Genomic DNA, 26,801 nt, shown 5'->3' with positions numbered 1-26,801 from the left:
CCATTGCCTTGTGCAACAGAGTCTCAACCTGCTGTTCTCCGATGGGCACTGTCACTATGTCCCCATCAGAACCTCATGCTCGAAAGAAACTAGGGCATTTAACCTTTCTTAAACCCAACTTGAACTTTCCTACCTTTTTTTTTTTGTGTGTGTGTGTGGAATATCTGCCTATATCTGTTCAAGCCTTATTAATGAAAAGTGTTTATAAGGTCATGTTAATAGAAATATGGACAAGTAAGCTAAAGTATGTGAAGAAAATAAAATATATGCCCATCACTAGGGAAATGACTAAACAAATTAGGATTCATGTCTACTGTGTAATCCTACCTAATAAAGAGGGAATATGCTAATTGACCCTAATACTGTCACAAAGATGGTGGCGCCCACAGCCAATAAGGAAGGAATATGCTAATTGACTGCCCTGCCCTCAAATATGGCAGCACCCACAGCCACCAGATGGCTGGCAGGGGAGGGCAGTTGTGGGCGATCAGGTCAGCAGGGGAGAACAGTTAGGGGTGACCAGACCAGCAGGGGAGGGCAGTTAGGGGCAACCAGGCCTGCAGGGGAGGGCAGTTAGGGGCAACTAGGATGGCAGGGGAGGGCAGTTGGGGGTGACCAGGCCTGCAGGGGAAGGGAAGTTAGGGGCAACTGGGCTGGCAGGGGAGGGCAGTTGGAGGCAATTGGGCTGGCAGGGGAGCAGTTAGGGGGTGATCAGGCTGGCAGGCAGAAGCGGTTAGGGGCAATCAAGCAGGCAGGCAAGAGGTTGGGAGCCAGCAGTCCTGGATTGTGAGAGGGATGTCCGACTGCCAGTTTAGGTTCGATCCCAGAGGAAGGCAGGGGAGGACAGTGCACTGGGCCTCTAGTATTATATATTCATTAAGGTAGCTCTACACGAACTGATCTGGAAAGATATATATCTGTGAACTATTGTTAATTATAGAAGATGTGAAATATAATCACAGTTTAGAACAAAATTTAGTCATAAATGTATTTCTGAAAGAATCAGAATAAAACATACTCAAATTGCTAATAGAGATTGCTTCTGGAGAGGATTGGGTTGGAAGAGAAAGGAAACATAACATTTAGTTAACATACTTCTATGGTTTGTTTACTATGACTATTTTAATTTTATAACAGAAATTAAATCAAAATACATAGAAAATTTATTAGAAGAAATGAACTTTGGTTATATTTCAGTTGTTAAATAAGGGTGGTTCTTTATATCCCCCAACTTATCATAATTTTATTAAAGAACAAAATGATAACAAAAGAGGGTTACCTCTCTGTTAAAGTCCAATAGAGATACTACTCCCTCTATGTAACATTCTTCTGATTTCTCAACTGGATGTGCTGTCTCCTTCCTTTGAACCCTCAAAGCATTTTCCATGTCTTTTGTGGCTTTTATCTCCGTCTATCTTATATGTATTCTGTACGTGTTTTACTGCCTGTCTAGATTTAAGCAACTTAAGGATATCACTAGAGAGAAGAAGACCAGCTTTCAAGTCAGAAGATCTGGATGTTGGCTCTTGTTCTAATTATCTATTGCAGCATGACAAATTAGCCTGAACTTAGTAACTTAAAACATACTAATTTTACTCTATCTTATAAGTTTTTGGTCAGAAACTTGAGCAGAGCTGGGTTGGGGGATTCTTCTGCTCCATGTGGTGTTGACTGAGGTCACTTGGTGGTATTTGGCTTGGGGTTGAGCTGGACAGGAGGGTCCTATAAGGCTTCCCTCACATGCCTGATGCTTGGCGGGCAGCCGAGATGCTGAGCTCGGCCTAGTTCTTTCCCTTCCTGAGTTCTCTCAGCACCTTTCTGCAGACTTCCTCCAGGTGGCCAAGGGCTTTGAGAGACCAAGGCAGAGTTGCCCATCTTCCTAAAAGATGAAAATGGCATAGTGTCACTTCTGCTGCACTGGTCAAGCAGCTACAGAGCCCATCCAGGCTTAAGAGGGTGGGAACAGAGATGCCACCCTTTGAAAGGAGAATTTGTGTAAAAAAATTGTGGCCATCATTAATTCATCACACTATGTCTCAGTGACTATAACTGTAAGTTAGAAAGACCAAAAGTTATAATGCATGCGAAAGCATTCTGTGCATTATAAAAAGCTATATGGACTATGAATATTAATGATTATCTTGGCACTAATCTATGCCTTACTCAAGGCAGATACTTATTAGATGTTTACTACTTTGAGAGCAGACTCATTTATCAAATAGTTCCTAAGAGGAACAAAGTGTTGCTATGTGATCATGTAGGGGCATAGTGTAGTTGTGGAGTAGACTTTGGATTAGGTTGACATGAGTTAAATCCAAGCTGTCACCCAGCAACTGTCTGTGTGACCTTTGCTGACTCATCTCACCTTTCTGAGCCTTAATTTTTTCATTATAATATGAGACTAGTATTGTCTGTCTAACTGGGTTGCTATGTGCATTGAAACTAATTTATATAAAATGCTTTAGGATGGTGACTGTCACATAGTAGGTTTTCCATTTCTCTGATGGTGCTATAACAAAGTCATATAGAAAGTTTAGACTCATCGCTCATTCCTTTACATTGGTCACCTCTACTCATACAAATAATTAGAGGGAGTCCAGAGCCTATGTCCTTGTGAAACCATCAGGGAAAGGGAAGGACCCTACTTCTTGTTTCTCCCAGTCTCCTCTGTCCCCAGAGTGGTCCCCTCCAGAGATCTGGACTCTGTGCAGCTTTGGTTGGTAAGTCACTCTTCTCTGAATGTTGTTTATGGCCTCCTTTCAGACCTATGACTTTGCCTTTTATAGATGTATGAGATCAAAACAGAAGGCTGCATTGCAAAGAAGTTCAATGAGATTCTGCAGAAGCTGAGCTCACCCCTGAAGCCCAGAGTTCCAGAGCATAGTAACAACAGGATGAAAAACCTATCCTACCCATTCTCCAGGGAGAAAATGTACCTGTGAGTAATAGAACTTCAGGGGTAGGGATGTGAGGGAGGATGGGCAAGAAAATCAAACACCACTCAGTCATAGAGAGAATGTCCCATGCCTGGGAGAGAGGGGAGGAAGCATACTCTCCTGGTGAAATATTTTCTACATCTCCTTCTGTAAGTGAGATTATCACAAATAACTCCTGAATTTACATTGAATTTATATCCTGAATATTTGTCCAGTGGCTTTGGGGGAAACCCAACATTTCAGTCACTTTGCATGATGGATGGAGAATCAGGGAGCAGACAATTATAAACTTGGGACTCAGATACCTGTTTACATTCTGTGGGGAAACCATTTTGCTCAGTTCCCAGTCTGATAGGATTTTAACTTCTGTGATAAATCAGTGAGAAGGTGGATGAAGCTTTTGGATTTCTGTATTTTCAGCTGCCTATTCATAAATGTATCGACTCTGCAGAGACCTGCTCCCCACACCCAACCCTGGGTGAGGGAATAACAGCTCTTCACAGGGATGGCCATTTGGAAAAACTTTGGATGGGGAAGAAATGGTTGGAAAGTGGCAGATGCAACAGACCAGCATTTGTTCTGTTTTAGGAGCTAGTGAGAAAACAAGACTATTGTGTGACTTTTGCTGCTGATAAGATAAGAGAATCAAGCAAGAGAGGGAAAGGAAGGGGCATGGAAAGGCAGAAAAGATATGAGGATCTGTCTCTTTTGAGGAGATGTTATTTATGGGAGCTGTGTTTCTGCTGGCTATTGGATAGTATATTCTACCCATCTTTGCCATATTCGATAATGATTCTATACACATATATGCTGTTCTTTTGCATATGTTCCCTCATTGAATTCCCTCCTCAATGGTTCTGGTATTAATTCTGGTCACCAATTCCAATGTGTGTGTGGGTTTTTCCAGACGACCAAGAAATTTTCCAACACTAGCTGGATGTCTTACAATTGAACCCAATTCTGATACTATCTACCTGGAGATAGTATCAGATTTCCCAGGTTGACAGCTCAGTCCTACAAGACCCCACCCCACTTCTGATGCCAATTACAAGTTCAGGTTGTTACCTGTGCTTCTAACTGACTAACTATAAATCAGAGGTTCCCATGTCCCCCTCTGTGGTTTCGATTAATTTGCGAGAGAAGCTCACAGACCTCAGGAAAACAGTTTACTCACTAGATTGCCAGGTTATTACAAAAGATAGAAATCAACAATCAGATGGTGAGATCCCAAACAAAGGAATTTTTGCCTTTGTGTTGGAACCTGCCAGGTGGCATGTGGGAGAACTCTGGTCTTCCCACTTGGGAGCTCTCTGAAACCCTTCCTTTTGGGTTTTTATGGAGGCTTCATTATATAAGCATGGTTAATTAACTCATTGATCTTTGATGACTGATTCAACCTCTAGCCCCTCACCCCTCCCAGGAAATTAGGTGGTGGGACTGAAAGCTCTCACTCTATTCATGTTGGTTCCCTTAGAAACCAGCCTCCTTTCTAAGGTGCTTTCTAAAAGTCACCTCATTGTGGTAGGAAGGGCTTATTATGAATAACAAACTCCCATTTCACCTTTATGGCTCTGAAGTGATTTCAAGAACTGAGGACAGAGACAAAATTTTATGACAAAAGATGCTCCCATTGCTCTGATTGCGCAGAAAATCCCAAGGTTTTGGGAGCTACGAGCCAGGATCAGTGATGAAGACCAAACTATGTATTTATTATAAATCACAATATTACAACCTCTTGTGAGGTGGCCATCCACATGTACCCCTTTATTATAGAGAGGAAATCAAGGTGCAGGGTCTGTCCAAGATTATACAGTCATAAGGGGCTGACCTGGACCTGGCATGCTGACTCCTGGCCTGCTGTCCTTTTTGTGCTCTGTGTTTCTTCTGTGCTTCCCCTTCCCTGGGCCTTCCTTCATGCCAGCCCTGGCATTGAACTGCCCCTCCCACACAGCCCCATTCATTCAGCTTCTGTGATCCTTCAAGTCCAGTTCCTAAACACCATGTTCTTGAAGAATTCTCTGATCTTTCCAACCAGAATATGGTCTCCATCCTCAGACTTCTCACAGCAATGGTCTACATATTATCATGTCTATTTTGCATCAGTTGTTTGGAAACATACCTACCCCAGTGTCTGGGCTCCTGGGGGCTGGGAGCATGTCTCATGCATCTGTGTGTCCTCTGGCACAGTGTCTCAAGCACAGTAACTCTACACAGCTGGGATTTTTATTTTTTGAGTGAAAGGTCAATATTTGAAGGTTAGAACAGATACAGGCCTTGCATAATTAGGACTCTGGTATCTAACTAATATGATATAGTGACAACATTAAATGACTCTCTGGAAAACAAAGAGTTATAATTCCAACACCCTGAAACTATACTCTTTTTGCTTTGTGTGTTTATACTCTCTTTGTCCACACACAGGAATCCTTTTAACATTCCTTTATTTTTAAAACTTTATAGTATAATATTTTTCAATGATAGTATGAAAATTTTCTATTTATAAAGTTTTAGTAATCATAATTTTCAATGACTACATGATAATTTATCATATAGATTTTGGAATTGGCATCTTATCTCCATAACCTTATTGAAAGTAACTTCGTGATGAACATTTTTATCTATGAAACTTGTTTCTTCTGTTAAATTTATTTTCTCTGTGATAAATCTCTATGATAAGTTTTCAGAATCACTGGGTCAAAAAGAGTATAAATGTGAGTTTGTGTGAGTGTGTGTGTCTCTTACACATCTTGCTATGGTGCTTTTTAAAAGTTTGCTCTGGGCCCCGGTGAAGTGGTCTCAGGACAAGGTTACTAAAATGAGTTGACCTTCTGCTTTCTTGGTATCTCCAGGTACAACATCCAGGATAAGGACACCTTCTTTGACAATGCCACCCGTAGTCGAATTGTGAGTAAACAGGCTAACCAGGTGCTCAACCAGGTGTGGTGGGCCCAGGAAAGGGTGGGGGAAGACCAAGTACACAGTTTGGCAGGACATCCTCTTGCCCTTCCTGCTACCTCCCATTGTCATTTGCTTAGAGTTGTCTAGCAACTGAGAGAAATGTGCAGATGCTTTCTAATCCCAGTAGCAAAAGAGAGTGGACTAACAGTTGTCTGAGGGGAGGGAAATAGGGGGTTGGGTGAAAAAGGTGAAGAGGTTAAATAAAAACAAACAAACAACCAAACAACAAAAAACCCAACTCATAGATACACACAACAGTGTGATGATTACCAGAGAGGGAAAGGGAGATGGGGGAGGTATAAGAGGGTAAAGGGAGGATAAATGGTAATAGAAGGATAATTGACTTGGGGTGGTGAACACACAATACAATATACAGATGATGTGTTATAGAATTGTACACCTGAAATCTATATAATTTTATTAACCAATATCACCTGAATAAATTCAATAAAAAAGCAGAAAATTGTCCTCACTCAGGGTTAAGAGGAGTGTTTTCTCATTAGAGCTCTCCACTTATACCCTTCTTGGAATCACAAAAACAGGGACTCTCAGAGCTGGTGGAGACTTTCAGGTAGTCAGGGGGCCCCCTTGTTTTACAGTTGAGGAAACTGAGGCTCTGAGAAGCAATGAGTTGAAAAAAATTCAAACAGATCATTAGTGTCCAAATGAGAACTCATGGATGGAACACTGTGCTTCTTTCTTTCACCCCCAAGGAAGTCCTTGCATTCCTGTCACAGGGAACGTAAGAACTCACCAGTTTGTCCAAGAATAAAATTACCAACTCATTCAATAGAAAGCCAAAATTCATGACTATACTGTTCTTCTACAGTCTTTTTGCATGAAAAAAAGTGAAGTCAAGTTTTTGAATTTTGTAGGATGATTGATTCCAGTGAAAATCTGCATATGGCCTGTGCCCCTGTGGCCCTAGTCTGAGCTGTAGGGTGATCGGTTTACTCACTGATCAGTTTATTCTCTACCCATTTAGAGAACATTCAGCTTATGAACAGAGGAGGGAAAGAGGGGCCCAAGGAATGCTGGACTCGTACTCACGCCACAGAGGAAACGATGGCGGTGTGTTTCCATTGGTCCCTAGGAAAGAACTTAAGTTTCGACAGAAGGAGGAATAAGGGTTAGATACTCAGCAAAACTTTCAAGTCAATAGGGTGATAAGGATAAAAAGAGAGGTGATCAGAGGAAGCTACAGCACATTTCCAAGGCATGCTGAAAACATGGCCGTGACTCTTTGCAGGATGGGCAAGAAAATACTTCAGGTCCCTTACCCTAGTGTCTTAGGAAGGTTTAAAATGGACATATGTGCCCTGGCAGGTGTGGCCCAGTTGGTTGGGCATCAACCCCTGCACCAAATGGTTGCTGGTTCGATTCCTGATCAGGGCACATGCTTGGGATATGGGCTTGATCCCTTCTCACATTGATGTTTCTCCCTTTTCTCTTCCTTCCTCTCTAAAAATCAAGAAACCATTTTTTAAAAAAGTAAAAAATAAGCATATGATTTCTTTCATCTTTTTATGGAAAAATCCATAAACTTCCCATTTTTTTGGTTGATGCTCTTAGAAGCCACTTAAATCTCCCTGAGGCTTGGATTGCACGTCTGTGAGGGAATTACAGGGTGTTGTGGAGATTACCCGATAATTGCAAAGTGCTTGTAAAATAATACAATGCCATATAAACGCTATTCTTAATTATTATTGCTGTTGAATTGCTGTACTGTATTTTAAATGAATTAAACATTCCTGGGCTCCATTCTCCTAGAAGTTATTTATTTACTGCTCCCTCTAGGTCTGTGGCTGGAATGTGGGAGTGTGAATAGTGATGGAATAACACATTTTTCATTCATCTCTTCTAGAAACTTCTTCCTTCCCATCCTGCCCTTTTGCCAGTCCACCCTACACTGTGAGAAGAGAAAGAACCTTGATTTTGATTTTTGTCTTGGGGTCTACTCTGCCCTGGGGACCTCACCCACATCTATAAATGTCTTCTCTGTGCCTCTTTTTTGTGGGCATCTGAGCAGCCCAGCTATTTATCCCAGAGCAAACTTCCTTGCTGGGCATCTTTTCATAGCCCGGCACAGGCTTGGAACACACTGAAGGGTAGTGATTGGCCAGCAGGTTTACCCTGGCCATCTGTGTCCCTGTTTTCTCTGCTGGGGGTACACTCAGCACCCCTATCTCCCATGAGAGAGACTCCCCTGCAAGTCCCTAGTCCAGGGTTTGTTGGTCCATTTAGACATGCAGTAGTCACTGAGCAGGCACCCCGCTGGGTGTCCAGGATGTGCTCAGAGGCATGGAGTTTTGAGAAAGTGTCTGATATGCTTTGATTGGGAAGGCAAGCTGAGGACTCAGGAGAAAAACAGGAATAATAGTACTAATGGTCAACACATAGGTGGCCCTTTTCGAGTTTACAAAACGCGAAAATGGATCCTCAAAGCAGCTGTGACATAGCTCTACTATAGAGGAGGCAATGAACCCTCACGGAGCTGCTCAGGACCTCTCTGCTAGGAACCAGGATTAGAACCGGATTTGTCTGCCTCTCTGTGCTGTGCTGACCCCCAGCATGGCACTAATCAGGGCTGGTGGAGAGGAAGGACATCCTCCTCCTGGTCTTTCTTCCCCAAGGCAGACAGGGCATCCTGTGCACCACCAGGCGCCTCCTCCCGATCCCTCCAGAGGGCGCTATGGGTCTGGGCTCCCTGATGTGTTTTCCTTGCCTCCTATAACTGAACTTATAGCCTTGCCTTTCTTAAAAAATTTTCAGGGTGGGGCGAAGGGTGTGTGTGTGCGTGTGTGTGCGTGTGTGTGTGTGTGTGTGTGTGTGTGTGTGTGTGTTGATTCTTTGTTTCCTCAAAGCACTCAAGTTTGAGTGGGTTTGACAAGCAGTCCATGAGCTTGGCACATGCTTGGCTTCCCCCTCCCTGGAAACAGGTCTAGCCGCCGGGTCCCCGCCCGCCCCCCACTGTGGTGACGCACGTGGTCAAGACCCTCACAGCCCTGCTCTCATCCGTTTTAGGTGCATGAGATCCTGAAGCGCACAGCGTGTTCCCGAGCCAACAACACAATGGGTAAGGACCCCTTGCCCCACCCATAGACATAATGCTGACGGGGTGCTGAGGGGGCCAGAGCTGTCCTTTCAACAGCTCGCTTGGTGGGCAGCAAAGAACAAGACAAACAAATGCCCCACACAGAGGGGAGGAGGCTGCTTTCACTTAGGCTGGGAAACCCTGCCTTGCCCTCCAGGAGCAGGGGAGGGGGCACCCCATTTCTTGGAGGGCTGGGGCTGCTCCCCAGACTGCTATAACCTCTCCCAGATCTTCATTCCAGAAGAAAGGCATCTTAGAAGTCCTTCAGTCCAACCCCTCACTTTATGCGTGACAAAACTTACCCCCAGAGAGGGTGAATGACTTGTGTAAGGCCACACATTAGTCTGAGTGTGCCTCTTCTAAGTTTGGCATTCTTGTCACCAATCTGGCTAAATCTGTTTGCCTTGTGGTTTGTTTTTTAAATTTGAGGGTATTGGTCTTTGAAGCAGGAACCTCAGCACTTGGGAACTTGTAGTATAAGACGAGCAGTCCAGATGCTGATGGATTACATAGAAACACATAATAGCCAGGGTAAAAATGTGAGCTTATGCACAAGCACGTGTGCTTCCCCCAGAAATCACTGCAGGTTGAACTCTCTTTCCAAAGGTGCTACCATCATCTGAATGGCTTTTGAAACCTTTGAGAGAATTTCTTTCAGAATATACTCTGTGGTGACAAGTCTTTGGTTTTTGAGGCGGCTTCAAATTGAAAAGAGTCCAAAGTTATTTAGAGGCAAGTCTAGTGCATAATGTATGCAGTGAAGTTGAGGAATTATAATAGTGATGACAGCAGTAATAGCTATTATTGGAGAGGTTATCATGGGCCTCATAGCTGCCTCGGTACCAAGGGAACGGCACTGAAGAGAGAATCAGAGCAGGTTTTGTACAGTGATAGCACATCCAGCATAGGGCAGACCCTCTCAAGGGACACTTATGTATGACTCTGTTTGCTTTGATGTGCTCATCTTGCTACAAAATTCCAAATCACACTCCAAGTTTTAAAAATCAAATCTTCTGTGTAATGTTACTTGTCTGGAGCATGGTGCTTATAAGGAAAGGATGTGAGTGGGCGGGTAATTAATTAGTCCAGTTCAATTCCATGGAATGAACTGAAGCCCTCATTTTGAGCAGCCAATTGGTTATAAAGACAACCAGAGATCTTAGGAAGTATTTCGTATTTTCTCATAGCCTCCATCAAAGTTCTTGAATTTATCCTTGCTGCTTGACCGGTTCACTTCTCAACCCCATTAATTTCCCTTTTATCCTTTCACACCCTCCCTAATTTGACCGAAACTGCTCCCTCGGATATCATAGGTGACTTCTTACTTCCCACATTTCATGGCCTTTTTCTTAGTCTTCATCTTCCTTAACTTCCTACATCTTTTCAAGCCTTCTTTACAGAACCTCCATCTTCTGAGAGTTGATATCCAGGAAGGCGCTGCTGATCTACTGACCTGCTGTTGTTCTGCTTCTACCGCTGGACCACCCTTTCTTTGGTTCCTCTCCCTTCTCCCACATTTTGGATGTTGTCTCCATGTTTCTTTGGCCTCCTTTCTCTCTCTCTCTCTCTCTCTCTCTCTCTCTCTCTCTCTCTGTAAAGATGATTTGTAACAGTATATTATCATTTCCTGTTTCTTCCACCAGTTCCTGCCCAGCATTTCCAACTGCTTGATTGATACCTCCACTGAGATGTTCACCAGAACCTTAAAATCAATATATCTAATATTCTATTTCTATCTCATTCCCTCTCTCTCCTTTGCCCTCTCTCACCAGTGCTTTTCTTCCTGTTAATGTGACTATTGTCTCTCTCCTTTTGCTCATGTTGTTCCCTTTGCATGAATGTCCTTCCCCCAATCTCATTCCTGCCCACCCCCAGACCAAACATCATTGTCCAACGAGTTCTCTTTAATACCCCCTTTTTTCAACACTCCTATAAAACGGAATCTCTTTCTTGCAGGTTATCTGTGTCCATGGCTTAGACATGGAAGACATTCCTTAAGATGTGTCTGAATCATCTTTCATGCTCCAATGCACTTAGCTGTCTGCCTTGCAATTCTGCTCCGTTAATGTGGCTTAATGAATTAATTAAATATAACTATCCTGCTAGTTTCATAGCAGTAGCTGTCGAGTTCCTGATTTCCCGTGTCCATGTACAAATGACTTAACTTCTCTGCAACTCAAGTTCCTTTTATGTCCAGTGGAGATAATATATCTATTTGAAGGGTTTTTGTAAAGATTAAATAAGTTAGTTTGTCTCATAAACTGGGAAGTCCCTAAGAACTAAAGTTTATTTTGAGAAACAGTCTCCAGAGTGCTGAAAGGTCATTAGAGACCCTCTGCTTTAACACTGAATTTTTTCCTTTGAGGATCTGAGGTCTTGGTTGTGTTTGTTGTTTGTTTTTTATGTCTCAAAGCCAAACATCTTAAGGATTTTGTTGTTGTTGAGTAATTTTCAAAAATTTCTCTTTTTTTAACATTCAGAAAACATTTCTTGAGCACCTGCTATGTGTCAAATGATGTTATAGAAACTAAGAGACACCAAGGTGAATTTTACCTAATTTCTACCCTCGAGAGGCTCTTAGTTTAGCCATGCAGACAGACATATAAACTGACAGTTATGAGATAATCTGGCAGGTACAATAATAGAGACATGTTCAGAGTGCAAAGGGAACATAGAGGAGGAAGCAATTACTTCCACATCTGTGTCTAAGTATCAATGTAAATTTTCTAGTATTAGTTTTATAGCCCGAGAGAAAGCAGGAATCTCAGTAATTCTCATCTCCAATTACAAATAGGTACAAAGAGGGTAAGTGTTCACTGGGTCATACACTGAGTCACTGTCAGAATTGGGTCTGGAACTTGGGTGTCCTTGCTCCACCCCTATTTTTCATACCTTTGGGATTCTATGAACTGCAAGTGGAGTTAGTTTGGGTCTTTAAAGTTGGTTACTTATAGAAATAATAGTTATCTAGCAGCCAACTTATAGACTCTTGAATTGGAAGGAATAGCCTACCTCCTTTTGACATATGATGAACCTGAGATCCTAAGGCGCCAATGTACTTCTGCTAGAATCTTGGGAGAGAATCATGAAGAAGTTTGTTTAAGTTCTATCACCACTAAATTCTGTTAGATTGTGGCAGACTATATTGTGTCCATTAGCCTCAGTTTTCCTTCACTTATAAGATGATGAAAAATGAAAAGCAGAGATTAACAGATATTATAAAGTCTCTTCCTTAGTGTCATTTAATATATTTTAAGGTAAGGCTTAAATAAGCAACTCACTATACTGTAAATTTTAAAAACCTATTATGATTTCTGTGCTTTAAGCATGGGCATTATGAAAATTTAGTGATGAATTATTTTCTATCTAGATTCTCAGAACTAAATATCCAACTATACATTCAATATCTTCATGCAGTTGTTCTGAAAGAATCTGAACTACAGTGTGAACCAAAAGGACCATATAGATTTCCCTTTGGGGGACAACACAGTTCCCACCCATGTAACCCAAATTTCAATAAACACTAGCTCTCAATTTCTCAAGCCAGAAATTATAACTAAGTTCTGTTGAGTTGACTGACCTCTCAAACATCTCTACAATTGGTACAATTTTTCTCTTCACAACCATTATCCTGGTCTATATGAGCTGTATTATTTTTTACCTGAATTACTTTTCCAACCACTTAGACATCTTCTTATCCCCAGTTTTGTCTATTTTAACCCATTCTATAAAATGTAGCCTGTTTTTAAAAGGCAGATTTCATTATATCACTGGCCTGCTTGAAATAGTAAAATAGATCCACATTTCTCTTAGATAAAATGCAAACTCCTTAATAGTTACGTATTGTTATGGACTTGATATTTGTTGCCCTGCCCCAAATTCATACATTAAATCCTAACTCCCTTTCCCCCAAATAAGTAAAGTCTGGCAGTTGCACAGTAGCTACTGGTGATTTATTAGCTTTGTAACAAGGGACATATGACTGAACTTCTCTGCTTCCCAGCAATGGAGAACCCTGAAGGCCAGTTTTCACCTTGTTTGACTTCTGCTTAGGAAAATCAAGTCTTTTCTAAACTCCTTGGTCAACTTAAACAATCTTACTTAGAAGATTAGGAAGAATGAAAAATATGTTAACAGGGTGAGGCCTCAAGATAATATGGGCCTTTGAGCCATGGGGTGAATTTTGTTTTATTGATCTTTTCTCTGGTTGGGAAGAGAAGCACAAATGGCATAGAATTGACTTAGACCCTCCAGAGGATGATTACTTCATACAAAGAAGAAAAAAAGGAGGACAGTACTTAGAACTGTTGTCCAAGGTATTTTGTTGATCCTTCACCCTTGGCATTAACTTTTATGAAGTCATTACTTCTGTGACTAATGTACAAAGCCTTATTCCCTTTTCTACTATACCAGATTACAGTGGAAATTAAAAGATGGGAAAGATAATAAAGATTAGAATTAGAAGATGGAAAAAAGTACTAAAGGTAATAATAATTCAGAAATACTCTCTCTTTTTTTAGTATTATTACTTCTTTTCTTTGTGGAAACTGCATTATTTTGAATGACTGCTTTTGCAAAGCATTAAGCTGTATACAAGTTGTATGTATTGAATTATTTATTTTCCTGTTCTGTTCCATAAAATTTCTGAGGTGGCTTACAAGAAAAACAATAAAACAGCATAATATAAATAATAAATTAAACAATAAGAAACAGGAAAAGCACAAATTAAAATGGAATGTCAAAACTAGGAGAAAAAAATAGACTACAAATATTTAAACCATAAGGCCCTCTAGGTTCTGCAGTTGGGCTGCAAATTTGACCTTGAGCCAAAGTGAAAGGGGAATATGGTTAGTGGTTTAGTTCTTGATGTTCTCAGCAACATCTTTTTGTATAGAAAAATTTCTAAATCTCTCATACTAGTCTCTCTTTTCTTATGTATAACTAGAGGCCCAGTGCACAAAATTTGTGCCGGGTAGGTTCCCTAGGTCTGGCCAGCGATCAGGGCTGATCTGTGGGGCGACTGGCGGAGTGATGGGGGGCTCGTGCTGGCACCCACCTTGGCTGGCCTGGGGCCTGTGGGCTGGGGGCAGCTCCTGCATTGAGCATCTGCCCCCTAGTGGTCAGTGGATGTCATAGCGACTGATTGTTCCGACATTCGGTCAGTTTGCATATTAGGCTTTTATTATATAGGATAGGTCAGCATATATTCCCTGTATAAATACATAGTAACCCTTTCTGGATGATTCAGGAGCATTACTAAGAACATACTTCTTTTTTATTTTTTAATGTTTCTTCAAAGGTTGCTTGCTCCACACTCTTTGATTTCTTGAATTTTTGACCCAGGTTAGCTTCCCTTCTGAGTTTTGTTATTTCAGTTTTGCTTTTCTGTTTGGGAGACAGAAAAACAAGCTGGTTAGAATTTTAGGTAAAGAGAGAGTGAAGGAGGGTCTGAAGGATTCTGCTGTGGTTAAAGTACATTAACATAACATTAGGGAACAGGTTTATGAGCTCTAGATACTTTTTTTTCTGAGCTCTCTGTTGTGGGAGCTGAGATAACCAGATAAGAGGTGTCTGTACAAATAAGGTATAATTGTAACCAATATATAAGGACCAAATAATAAGGACCCTTTGCACATGTGTAGCTGTATGCTTTCAAAACACTTTTACTCTCATTATTTCCTGTACACTACCATGCAAAATAGGTTCAACAGATGTTAACTCATTTCACCATAGAGGGATTACCTTGGTTAGAGATTCAGAGCCAGATTTAGAACTTAGGTTCCTTAGCTTGTCTTCATAGCTCTTTAATCAATTAATAAATGAATACAGTTATTGGGAAAGTTTTCCCAGAAAGGTGGAAGCTGAGGTCTGCCCAATGTTAGATTAATTTATTCATTCAAAAAATTTTTTTATTGAGTACCTACTATGTGTCATTCAGATTCTAGAACTAAGGGAATAGAGTAGGGAATCAAACAAACACAACAGACACCAATCCCTGCCTTTATGGGGCGGGCTTACTTTTGAATTAACATTTGAGGACAAGAGGAAATAAGCCACGTGGTTGTCTGGCAAGAGAGATACATACAAAGAAAGCAAATAATAAAACGACATGATGGGAGCCACTCCAGAGAATCAGAAACAAATGACACACTCAAATCAGGAAAATTTAGGTTGGGAATAGTAATAGAGAGGCCATTTACAAAGGTGTGGATAGGGAATCTCTCTCTTATTTACCCCTGGAAGGGAAGGATTATGGACCAATGCACACATGATGTTCAGAGACTAAATATATTTGTGAGTTTTGGTTTTGCATGGTGGCAGTAGCATGTGAGCCATCACAGACTTGGCCCAACCCCATGATGCCTCCTTAATCATTACATAAGGCCAGCTTTTAGGGTCTGGGGGTTTACCCCATCATGGAAAGCCTTTAAAGTACACTTGACCATGGAAAGAAACCCAAACCCCCGTGATCACGTCAGAGGAAGGACACCTGTCCTGTTCCTTCATGTGGAAGTCATTGTTGCCTTTTCATGGACAGAGAATTGCAGATTGATGGAGCTACATTTTCATAGGCACTTTGGTGTCAGAGCATTTACACGAATATGCTTTGGGCATCTCCCCTCCCCACTCAGGAGACGATGTCTTAATTATTTTGACTGAAGCCAGACCATGTTGTGTGCTGTAAACATCTGGTTTATCATTCATGCAGCTGAACTGGTTTATATTTTGTTAGAAGAAAAGACTTTGGATTAAAGGCATTTAAGTAATTAAACACATGTCAAGACAATTTGGTGATGGGTAAATATAGTCTCTGCTCAGTGCACCGTCTGGGGGCTCTGGTTTAGATTTACGTCCGGCTGGAGTGCAGGGATGAAAGCAGCATGCCGGGTGGATTGGGCCCTGTTCTGGGGGGATCAAAACCAAATGGATTTTCAGGAGTTCAGCACCGTTCCTCTAAGAACCTGTCCTGATGGAGCAGTTTCCTTTGAGTTTGGCCTGGAAGGACTAGAGCTTAGTCCCTGTCACCCAGAGCCACTTGCAGATTTAATAAGACTCTTTGGGAGGCAGACCATAAACAGTGTTTTGATTGATCCTTTGTGTCCAGGAAACCAGAGATGTTTCGGAAGCTAAATGCTAGGCCTCAGGTTTGTGTTATGAGTGTGTGTTTTCAGGTACCAGTCTTGGGCCCAAGCCTGCTCTGTTCTGTCCCTTGGTCCTGACCCTGTGGATACAGAGGACCTATCTGGCTGGATCAGGCTGTGCAGAGCTGTGGTTCGTGCTGAGCAAAGAGGAAGCACAAACCTTGTCCTTTGGGAGTTACAGTTCTAACAGCAATAGGTATGAAGTACCTGGTGATTTGATGGGACTTAGAGATTAGGGAGGGTGTCCGTAGTGAGCTGTACTTGGAGCCGAGACACTGCTCTTCTCTGTGGGTAGAGCGAACACCCTCCATGCTTTCTCCCTCTCCCAGGCCCCATGTCTGGGAGTAATGGGAAAAGAGGTTGGGCATCTCTCTCCCTGGGTCTAGAACAGAGAGGAAGGACTATAGACGTGATCCTGAAGAAGAAAGCTTTGCCATTATGGCCACATGGATGGAACCAATTAACCCATTTTTGCTGAGAAGAAAGGAAAAAAAAAATGAGAATTTCAATTTTCAAAGCAGAGACTCTTTTTTAAAAAAATGTTTGATTATTTTCTTCTTCTTCCAGACCAATTTTCATGCTTGTTTGGGGGTAGAATCTTGGTTTCTGAAGTCTGTGGGTGACCCAAGAGGCCAAAACAATTCCCATTCTTGGGTGAAGTTGTGGATGCACAGTGCCCCCCATTCCTCTTTCTTTTATGTCCTATTCCCTCCCTCTGCTCAGCAGCCAGTGATTGGGATTGCCCATAGGACACCATCTGAAAAAGAGGAGGTCTGTAGCCCTGGGAGACAGAGACACATTCCATGACTGCATGTGGGGGCTCTGGTTATCTGGGTTAGGATCACATGAATCATATTGGCTCCAAGGCAAAGAACCATTTGTTGGGCTTCCTCTCTTAGGAAGTGGACTAATGAATTGGAGTTTAAAGTTTCTTCATCAGCGTAGATTGCCAAAGAAAACTGAAATAGTGAGGAAGGTGGGTGCCTGTGATAAATGGAAAGTCACTGAGATAAGTTTAGCCATAGGGTGGTTATTTGTAACAACCATTATTCTTTCTGTGTTCCCAGCAGGGAACTCGGTGCTATAAATAAGAGGCAAAGGTGAAAGGGGAGTGCTCTCTGATTTCAGGTACCTTGTAGACCTTTGAGGGACACAAAACAATTTTGCGCACACAAAATTCCACAAGTGAAGCAAGCTGCCTGCTTTAGGCATGCATTGGAAAGGAAACTTTATTTGAGATGGGGGTGGGGTGCACAGCTTTAGACCTCCAATGATTTGAAATCTTTCTGAGGATCTGGCAGTAGGACCCAGGAGTTCAGGTTGTCATCCTAATTCTCTCAGACACTCAGCTACTGTGCTCAGCAAAGCTGAGAATTAGCAGAAGAGTTCAACACCTGTTTAACTTTCCCCATGCAGTTTTGAGACTGTCTTCAGGGTGTATACTGCTGCCATGGCAACCATGGGGTGTGGGGCAGGGGGTAGACAGGGAGAAGGGAGGAGAGATTGGGTGGGGTAGTGCGTGGGGTGTGGTCTAGTTGAAGACCTACCCGCCTGTGATGCTTCAGCCTCTATCCATGTTGACAGCCCTTGTGTAGCTTTGAACTACCCCACCCCCTCCTGACGTGGGACTCCTCCCCTTGATTATTGTAGGGTGGCTTCACATTGCTGTGGTTATGGCTCTTGAACTGATTAATGATGCTCAGAGTGAAATTGTAGTCTTGCAAGTAGGACAAATCTGCAGCTCATTGAGCCTTGGGGCACCCCTCCCCCAACCCGCACTCCCTTTACCCACCCTCTGATCCCCCTACTCCCCAGAGTTATTTCTGATGTTTTATGTTCATGCCAAGGAGGAAACTCAAAATCAGTAAAGGACTGGTCCTTTGGTAATGCCGCTGCACCAAACACAGCTCTCAACTCATTGGAAAATGGCCACTTCTGCTGATTGCCCCCTGTGGCCTCTTCCCATTGGGCCCATGGCTGGTCTTTCTGGCATCCAGTATCCTAGAACTGAGTGAATAGGCACAAGATTTGAGGAAGGGGAGGCTGACAGAGGAGAGAGGATTGTTTAAGAGCCTCTGCGATTTCTGGGCCTGTAGGTGGGACATTGGGTAGAAATGGGAGGTGAAAAATCATGAATTTTAATGAGTAACTGTTATTTAGATTTGTCATCCAAATCTGTCCTTTATTCAGAGCCCTGAAAATGCAGATTACTTAAGAGTTGAGATAACATATGTGTTTCCCTCCAAAACCAATTTTCTCCTCATCTCACTCCTATCTATAATCTCTTTGGAAAGAATGATTCAGGGCAGAAAGTGCATTTGAGACGAGGGAAATCACTGTGTAGCAGAGACTCCCCACACGCCCCATGATTAAGTGTGCCTCCCAGCATGGCAGGATCCTCGGTGCTGGAATTGGTGAGAATAATCCCTCGCATCTGAGTCAGGCAGAACATGTAGACCACTTCATAGCCACTGAATAAAATCATGAACGAAACAATAACCATGCCTCAATGCTGAGCACAAGGTTCTCTGTTATGAGCATATTAGAGCTAAAGGGACAGAGGCCATTGATTCACTGAACATATATTTCATAGGCTTGCTATCGGCTGGTGGTGTTGAGATTAAAAAATGAATGCCTTGTGTGGCTTTTCAAACTTTTTGGTCTCAGAGACCCTTTATACTTTTAAATCATTGAGAGTGCCCAAAGGGCTTTTGTTTAGGTGGGTTATATTGATTAATATTTATTGCATTAAAAGTTAAAACTGAAAAACTTTTAAAGCACACGAACATGCAAACATACATTCCATCAGCTGTCATGGGATGATGTCATCACATGTCACAAAACTGCACTGTATACTCATGAGAGAATAGGGATGAAAAAGAAAATAATACCTTAGTACTATTATAAAAAATAGTTTTGACCTTATGAACTCACTGAAAATGCCATGGGGACTCCCAGGGTTCCCCTGATCATACTTTGAGAACTACTGCCCTGCATGCCCCTACCTGAGGCAGCTCATGGTCCACAGATCTGCCATGGACAGGAATAACCACCACTCTGTGCAGGAACAGAGTGAGTTCAGATAAAGTGCTACGGGACATATTTTTATTGATCATAATTACAGTAATTTATATAGTCATCCCTATGCTATCATTGAACATAGATATTCTCAACTGACGGTGGGCATGGAGGGGACGGTGGAGGAGGAGAGTTATTGGACTGGAGGGATCTGAATACGTGAGGACAGGAAGCATGTGAAGTTTGAGAGAGCCTGTCTGATATCAAAACATAACTTTGTATTTGGGAAATGAAAAAATATTGCTCTTACACTAAGAACTAAAGCTTGATAAAAACGCATGTAGATTGGGAGGCCACAGAGGAGGGTGCAGTGACTCTCAGCTGAGAGGTGGGTTAGGGCTTAATATGTGTCAAAAGAAACTCCTGCCCTAGAGTTATTATTTTCATCTTCCTTTCTTCCATAGGTATTAACTTTCTGATAGCAAACAATATCTATGAGGCAGCCTACCCTCTTCATGATGTAAGTACCATTTCTGTCGGCACACTCCCTGCAGGCCTAAAAAACTTGAAAACCACAGGCGACGCAGTGGGCGGATATATGCGAGGCGAGGCAGGAATGAATCATGACATTAAAATACTTTGGCTGATTCTGGGCAGCTCATGACTGACCATAAGCCCCAGTTTGATTTTTGCCAGTTGTCTGTCCAGTTATTTTCCCAAAGGCAGAATGAACTGGTTTTATTTGAGCTTTCCCTACACTCCCTGCCTTTGTTTTTGGGGAAAGTGTGAGAAGGCAGAGATGGCCTGCAAGTGGTCAAAGGGAGGAGATGTTGGAAGTGGGTGGATGGCAGTGGAAGGAAAGCCTATGGCTTGGATAATACACAACCTAGACCATCAGGTCCTTAAATAATTGAAAGTGATGTTTGTATATGATAGTTTTGTGTGGATGTGAAATTCCTCATCCTTAATATGCAAATATATACTAAGTGTCATATTTTTATTTTATTTTAACATTTTTGAAGAAAATATCTCAAAATTATTTATACTATTGTTGGGTTAAGTAAATAAAACAGATTGTAATCAAAGCTTTACTTGACTGGAAGTGATGTTATAAACATCCCATAATGCAATGCAATGACATTCTTCAAGTTGACTCATGAAGAACTTAACTGGCCCATGGATGAAATGCCCCCACGGCTGCACTATTCATTTGGTTGGTGACTTCTTTAGCACCTGTCACAGTGTCTTGCCGAGGTGGGGATCCCTGAATGCCTGAAGGAATTTCCCAGATGACAGTCTTCTTCTTACTGACATCTTTATGATGGGCATATATGAGGTTAGGTTCAGTCAGTTATGGGCGGGGGTGAGCAGAACATGGTACTGGGTGATTTCATGTGATATGCCCATTTGCAGACACAAGCTGTGCCATTGCACCTGCTATGAGGAGGCACAGGCTGACCTCTGGAGCATCTGAGGGGAGTATCTGTCTGAGAAGTTGTCCATAGGAAATATTGCAAAGGTTGATGATTTAAGAAAGTGGAAGGAACATTAGTTCCTTACCATATCATGTTTTTGACCTTCCTCAAATGAGAATGAAAAAAATAGGATGATAGTAAAAAATAAAAAGAAAGTATTTTCTCTGTTATTAACAGTTCCATGGGCTTTATCTAGCACTTCTTTCCCTCCTACAGGGTGAATATGATAGTCCAGGGGATGACATGAATGACAGAAAGGTAAGCTGGCTTTATGCTGCACTGAATGCTTGAGCATGAAAGACCATGGATGGGTGTGGAACTAGATAGAAGTGTCCTAAATGTTTGATTTATCTGCTTATATATTTTTCAGCAGTCCTTCCACTGCTCCCTGCCCTCTAGCCACTTGGAAATGTGAGGGCCATTTCTGGTCATTGGCATGATTGTGTGTATGGGGGTTCTGCTGGTATGAAGTGCCTGATGGGCCAGCTAGGCTAACCCTCTCACACAAAAGCATTATCCCATTTCCTTATGACAAGAAGGCCTTAACTGAGAAACACTGGAAGTCCAAATTCTTTAATTTATAGATGGGGAAACGGATGCAGAGAAAGACTTTGCACTTTACCTGCGACAACACTGCCATAGTAAACAGAAACAGGGCTTGGGACACCTCTGACTCTTGAATCCTACTAAAAAATTATTATTTTCCATGCCATTATCTTTTTTGGGGGTCATCTTTAAGTTCTCCTTCTTATCCTCTAGGCAGATAAGTGGGATATAGCCATTCCCAAATTTCAGATAAGAAATCTGAGGGAAAGGGATGCTCATTCACGCTGTGTATTCCAGCAGCTAGGAATTAGAGGTTATTTTTAATATAATTAGTTAGGGGAGGGAAAACTTCCCTTTGGAAGGATCTCTCCTATGCCAGTCACAGCTCCTGACTGGACAATTCTCTCCCCAGCCACTCACTTAGATCCCATTTCTTCTGCTTGTCGATACTCTGGGCATGTGGGTGTGCCCCCTTCCCTGCCATGGCTTGGCGGGCTAAGGATCACCCAGCCTCCTTAACTAGCCCATGAATGAAATGCCCCATCTGACTGTCAAACCGCCCTCCCCACCAATGCCATCCTCCCACACAGTTTTCCCCAGCCTTCAGCAACTCTGGTGAGCAGAGGAGGGTGGGCAGTAGGGGTGAAGAATTGAAGCCCAAGAAGTTACCCCCACCACAATGTTGTCTGGAAAATCATTCATCCCCCAAGTTGCATTTAGAGCAGCCTTCTTTTTATCCTGCCTATTAGTCCCTGTTATGAAGTGTTAAGTATTAAAAACATAAAAGGTCTTTTCCAGAAATACTGCTGTGATTGCTTACACATGTCCCTTCTCTGCCTGCCCAGGGAATCTGCTCTAGTATTTCGATGTCTTAACCTCATCTGTTTTCTATCTGATGCTAATAGTCTCGGTGTTTAATTTCCTGAAAAGTCCCGGATCAGATTTAAAGGAAAAGGAGGAAGCATTTCGCCCCACATCTCACCTCGCTCACCCCAATCATTTTTTTGTCCTCCCACTCTCTAATTTCACATTCCTCCCCTTTAAAGAGTGATCACTACTGATGTCCACCTAGGAAACCTCCTGCTGGGTGGGTGGTGACCCAGTTTGTATAGGTAGAGCACTTTATAGGAACACTAGAGGCCTGGTGCATGAAATTCATGCACAGGGGGGTGGGGGTCCTTCAGCCTGGACTGCACCCTCTCCAATCCGAGACCCCTCGGGGGATGTCCGACTGCCCTCTCACAATCCGGGACCACTGACTCCTAACCGCTCACTTGCCTGCCTGCCTCATCGCCCCTACCCACTCTGCCTGTTGGCCTGATGCCCTTAACCGCTCCCCTGCTGGCCTGATCACCCCCTAACTGCTTCCCTGCCGGCCTGATCACCCCCTAACTGCCCTCCCCTGTTGGCCTGATTGCCCCCTAACTGCCCTCCCCTGCCAGTCTGATTGCCCCCTAACTGCCCTCCCCTGCTGGCCTGATCGCCCCTACCTGCCCTCCCCTGCCAGCCTGGATCGCCCCTAACTGCCCTCTTCTGCCGGCTTGATCATCCCTAATCTCCTCTGCCTCGGCCCCCGTCACTGTGGCTTTGTCTGGGAGGACATCTAGAAGATGTCTGGTCTAATTAGCATATTACCCTTTTACTAGTATAGATTCCAGATTAGGATCACACAGCAATTCATGGGAGAAATCAGCCAGCCCTCTCTTATCTGTACAGAGGCAGAGAGAAGCAAATTATAGACTATCCAAAATATATGTACATTTGTCTTTGCAATGATATATTATTATTAACAACAAAACCTTTTAACAAAACATTTTCCTCCCAGGAAAAGTTTTTCTTAGGCCAATAGAATTATTCCTAGTGCATAACCCAACTGGTCCATTGGGTAGAATCTGGGAGGCAGGGAGAAACCCGCCAGGATGGAGAGGCATCCTGGTGCATAATTCCCAAAGTTTACATTAAAAGAATGCTCAGCGAAGGTGGACCAGTGTCTTTGAAAGACAATAGGCTTTGTTCTTGTGGCTTTCCCTTGGGTTTGCTGGCAAGTCCTGGTGTCTTTGTTTTCCTCTGGGAAACAAAGGGTCATGTTAGGGAAGTACATGTTTTGGGGGAAAAGAGAAACCATGAGTGAGAGTGAAGCTTTTTTCTGTCCGTTTGGGTTGGGAAACATACCCAGCAAGGTGAGGAAACTGGTTCCAATGTCCAAAAACATTTGTCAAGTCAGGACTAAAACCTCAGTGTCAAAATTTCAGCCAGAGCCCTGTAGCTGGGTGGACACAGCTTCTTTTACATGGTGAGGGGAAATCTGACCATGATTCTGGGTTCCTGCCTGTAGTTTCAGTGGTTTATGGTGGTGCCTAAAGGTAATCTAAAGAGGAAAAAGCCAACCCCTTGAATATGTGCAGTACATTTATTTGTTTTTATTACATTGTAATTGTCTATTTTCCATTGAGAGGGCTGCAGGAGGATTTTGGTTGAGGGCAAGGGAGAACCCTTGAATTTGGTGCTGGAGGACGTGGGGAAGTGTTGGAAGTTGCAATGTGGGATGGCCTCTCTGAGGATAACTTGCAAGGGCATCTCAAAATGCCCATCCTGCCAGTAGCTGGATGTTCTCCTTCACTCTTCCCTGCAATTTGTCCTTATTCCCATGATCTCCCTGAGGCCCAGGATTTCTGTAGGCAGATTCCAGGCAAGCCCAGAGGCCCCTGAGAATACAAACTCCTTCCATTCCAGCTGGCCTCAAGCAGTTGTGCAATCTCCATAGACTCAGCCACAGCTAGCACCTGGAGGGCTCTCTCTCTAATCCTGGAGGATAATTAAAAAGAGACTCCTCCCTCTGGAGCACAGGGTCTTCCCACCTTTCTAGAAAGCAGGACAGCAGGAAGAGGGAGCAGTATGGGTGTGGATGGTTGCCCCTGGCCACTAGCAACTACCTAATTCCACATTAGCCAGACCTGCCTGATTTTCTTAAGCATCCCATTGAAGTGACCATTAGCATCTTCTGAGGGCTGTCTGACCCCACTAGCTCCTGGTGGCTCCCACCCACTTACAGGGGGAACCCAAAGCACAGCACTGGAATGATTTTAAACCCTTGGTCCTGGATTTTCCGGCTTTTGGTAATGATTGTTTTCTCTAGTGGACAGTTATAAAGTGATTCACTAAAAGGTGTATAAAGAGAGTCAGTCTGTCTTTTTGATAAAAAACGTTACTTTTCTTGTTTTCACTTCATTTCTTAGTTTCACTTGAGGATTAATTTTCCAATTCTGCACAGCTCTCATTGTACTATTAAAGGAAAAGACCTAGATAGTTGAAGTGACTTGCCAAAAAATTCAAACACGTCATTGTAGGATCCAGGTATAGAATTCCATTCTCTCCCATTTAGGTCCACCCTGTCCCATGCATGCCTCTCAGTTGGCCACAGCTGGCATCTTTCTTCTTGTTGCAGATGCAGGCTGCTCTCTGAGGAGCTTGTGGCCTGAGAGGAGGCCACAAGTTTCAAACATCTTGCTGTGCTCTGGCATTGTGAATGGTTTTAACAGTTGGGTTCCTTTACAGTCTCAAGAAATACTTAAACCAACTGATCCACTGTCAAATGTAATCCCTAGGGAGCCTGTGGGCCACTTGTATGGTGTGATCAATCAGATGGAGTGGCCTCTAGGGGAGCTGTTATTTCCTGCCTTAAAGGTTTGGGGTCAGATGGACATGCCTGGAATTTCACCCAGGGCCCCTGAAATAAGGCACTGTCCACTAAGAAGGAGCTGCAGATCTTCCCTGATCTGCTTTCAGTCTTGGCCAATGGGTGTAGAGGACATGCTGGAGCTCTAAGAGAGGAAGCGAATTTGCCAAAAGCTTCATTAGGAAATTCAAGACTATGCAAGTTTAAAGGGATTATCTCAACTTACTGTGGTTGTCCTTCTGAACTTTCCTCACACTACTCTAATCCCCATGGGCAGAGACCCCAAAGCATGCCACCCTTCACCCTGACTGGGACCCTGGAACCTGGGATTTAGCATTGCCCACTTGGTCTCTAATTATGTGTGATTAAATGTTTGTGGAGGTAGGGAAGGGTCTATGCCCTGGTTTGCAAACCGTGCTCACGAGCCACATGCGGCTCTTTGGCCCCTTGAGTGTGGCTGTTCCAAAAAATACCACGTGCGGGCACGCACGTCCAGTGCTATTGAAACTTCGTGGCCCATGCGCAGAAGTCGGTATTTTGTGGAAGAGCCACACTCAAGGGGCCAAGAGCCGCATGTGGCTCGCGGAGCCGCGGTTTGCCAAGCCACAGTTTGCCGACAACATTCTCCACCCTCTCCCTACCTCTCCTGTAAGATGTATGAACTGGCTTGGGTGAGCCACATGGGTGTCCAGGCCCCCGATTTGCTGCTCTGTAGCTCTAACTCTTCTGCAGGGGCTGCCTAATAATCTGCTCCTCTGTGTCCATCTAGCCTATTTGCATGGAACTCAAACAGCTCTCTTGGTTCATCCTCATCTATATCCATAAACTATGGATATAGCTCTGTGCTTAGAGCGGGGGTCCTCAAACTATGGCCCGCGGGCCACATGCGGCCCGCCGAAAACATTTATCTGGCTCGCCGGGTGTTTTTGCCACCACTGCCTATCCTGCTTAGCAGCCGACTCGTCCCGGGCCCGCAGTGTGCATGTGTGGAATGTCTGAGGGACAGTGAACTGGCCCCCTGTTTAAAAAGTTTGAGGACCTCTGGCTTAGAGGGTACCACACTGATAAAGGGACTTTCTGGAGGTTTCTGATAGCAGGTCTGGGATCCAACAAGGGATAAGGCCTGTGAGCTTGGCTCTCAGTTTGGGCCTGAGCCAACTTGACTTTTTGGAGTATTTTTAGTTGGTCCCTCCAGGGCGGTGACAGGTAAGTGTTCTCAGACTCAGGTTTTGGCTGGACAGGTGACTTGGAGAGGAATTTGCTCTAGAGGGCAGAGCCCTTGAGGCAGGTAGTGATGTGCCTCAGCCCTCAAGGGAGGATTTGCCTGCATTTCCTGATGCAGGCTGGCCTCCCTTTGGGCCACAAATGATGTCACTGTGACAACCAGGTGCTGGTGAGTCCAGAGTTTGCACTGGGGAGAGTGAATAAAAGCCCAGGGCAGTAGAAATGCCCAAGATGAGGGGGAGAAGAAGATGTAAAAGTAACAGTAAGATTAGTAGGTGGCACCTGCCTAGAATGAGCATAGTCCAAGCTCATGAATTCAGATCTTCCTGTGCTCATTATTCACATTGCCACCCCTTTTTTTGTGTCTTGGTTTCCTACTTTGAACATGGTAGTGACTATGGGTGCAGTTTGTTCTATCCGGATCTGTGTAGTTTCTGGTTCTATTTTTTGGTTGTTGGGAGAGTTTCTGACAATAAAAGTCTATAGCCACTAAGTAGGAATGCCAATTCTTGTTGAAGTTTTCGTATCATGTCTTTAAAGATACTTAGGTGAAAGGATGGCTTCCTGTAGGGTGTATGTTGAACTGGATATACAAAGTACCCAATAGGAGCAGCTTTTCCTTGACAGAATTCCAGGTGAATTTTGTGTGATGTATAAGGAGATATGATGTAAAAGGAGAATAAAGAACATAACAAGGTAGTAACTGTGTTATAAGTCTGTCAATTCTAAACA

At 43.3% G+C, this 26,801-nt stretch overlaps 1 protein-coding gene across 1 annotated transcript in view; it reads left to right on the top strand.

The window, feature by feature from the left end:
• The window catches only part of ANO2 (anoctamin 2), a 290,309-nt gene that overhangs the window by 76,992 nt on the left and 186,516 nt on the right, over window positions 1-26,801 (top strand). Inside the window, exons 6-10 of the mRNA XM_023749823.1 lie at window positions 2,787-2,938; window positions 5,786-5,840; window positions 8,919-8,970; window positions 19,613-19,668; window positions 20,840-20,881. Of these exons, the coding sequence (XP_023605591.1) occupies window positions 2,787-2,938; window positions 5,786-5,840; window positions 8,919-8,970; window positions 19,613-19,668; window positions 20,840-20,881 (357 nt within the window). The remainder of the gene's footprint in view (window positions 1-2,786; window positions 2,939-5,785; window positions 5,841-8,918; window positions 8,971-19,612; window positions 19,669-20,839; window positions 20,882-26,801) is intronic.

This window comes from Myotis lucifugus, unplaced genomic scaffold, assembly GCF_000147115.1.
Source record: "Myotis lucifugus unplaced genomic scaffold, Myoluc2.0 scaffold_10, whole genome shotgun sequence".
In the NCBI taxonomy this organism is placed as follows: domain Eukaryota; kingdom Metazoa; phylum Chordata; class Mammalia; order Chiroptera; family Vespertilionidae; genus Myotis; species Myotis lucifugus.
Note: the sequence above shows the minus strand (reverse complement) of the source record. Positions and strands in the feature narration are given on the sequence as shown.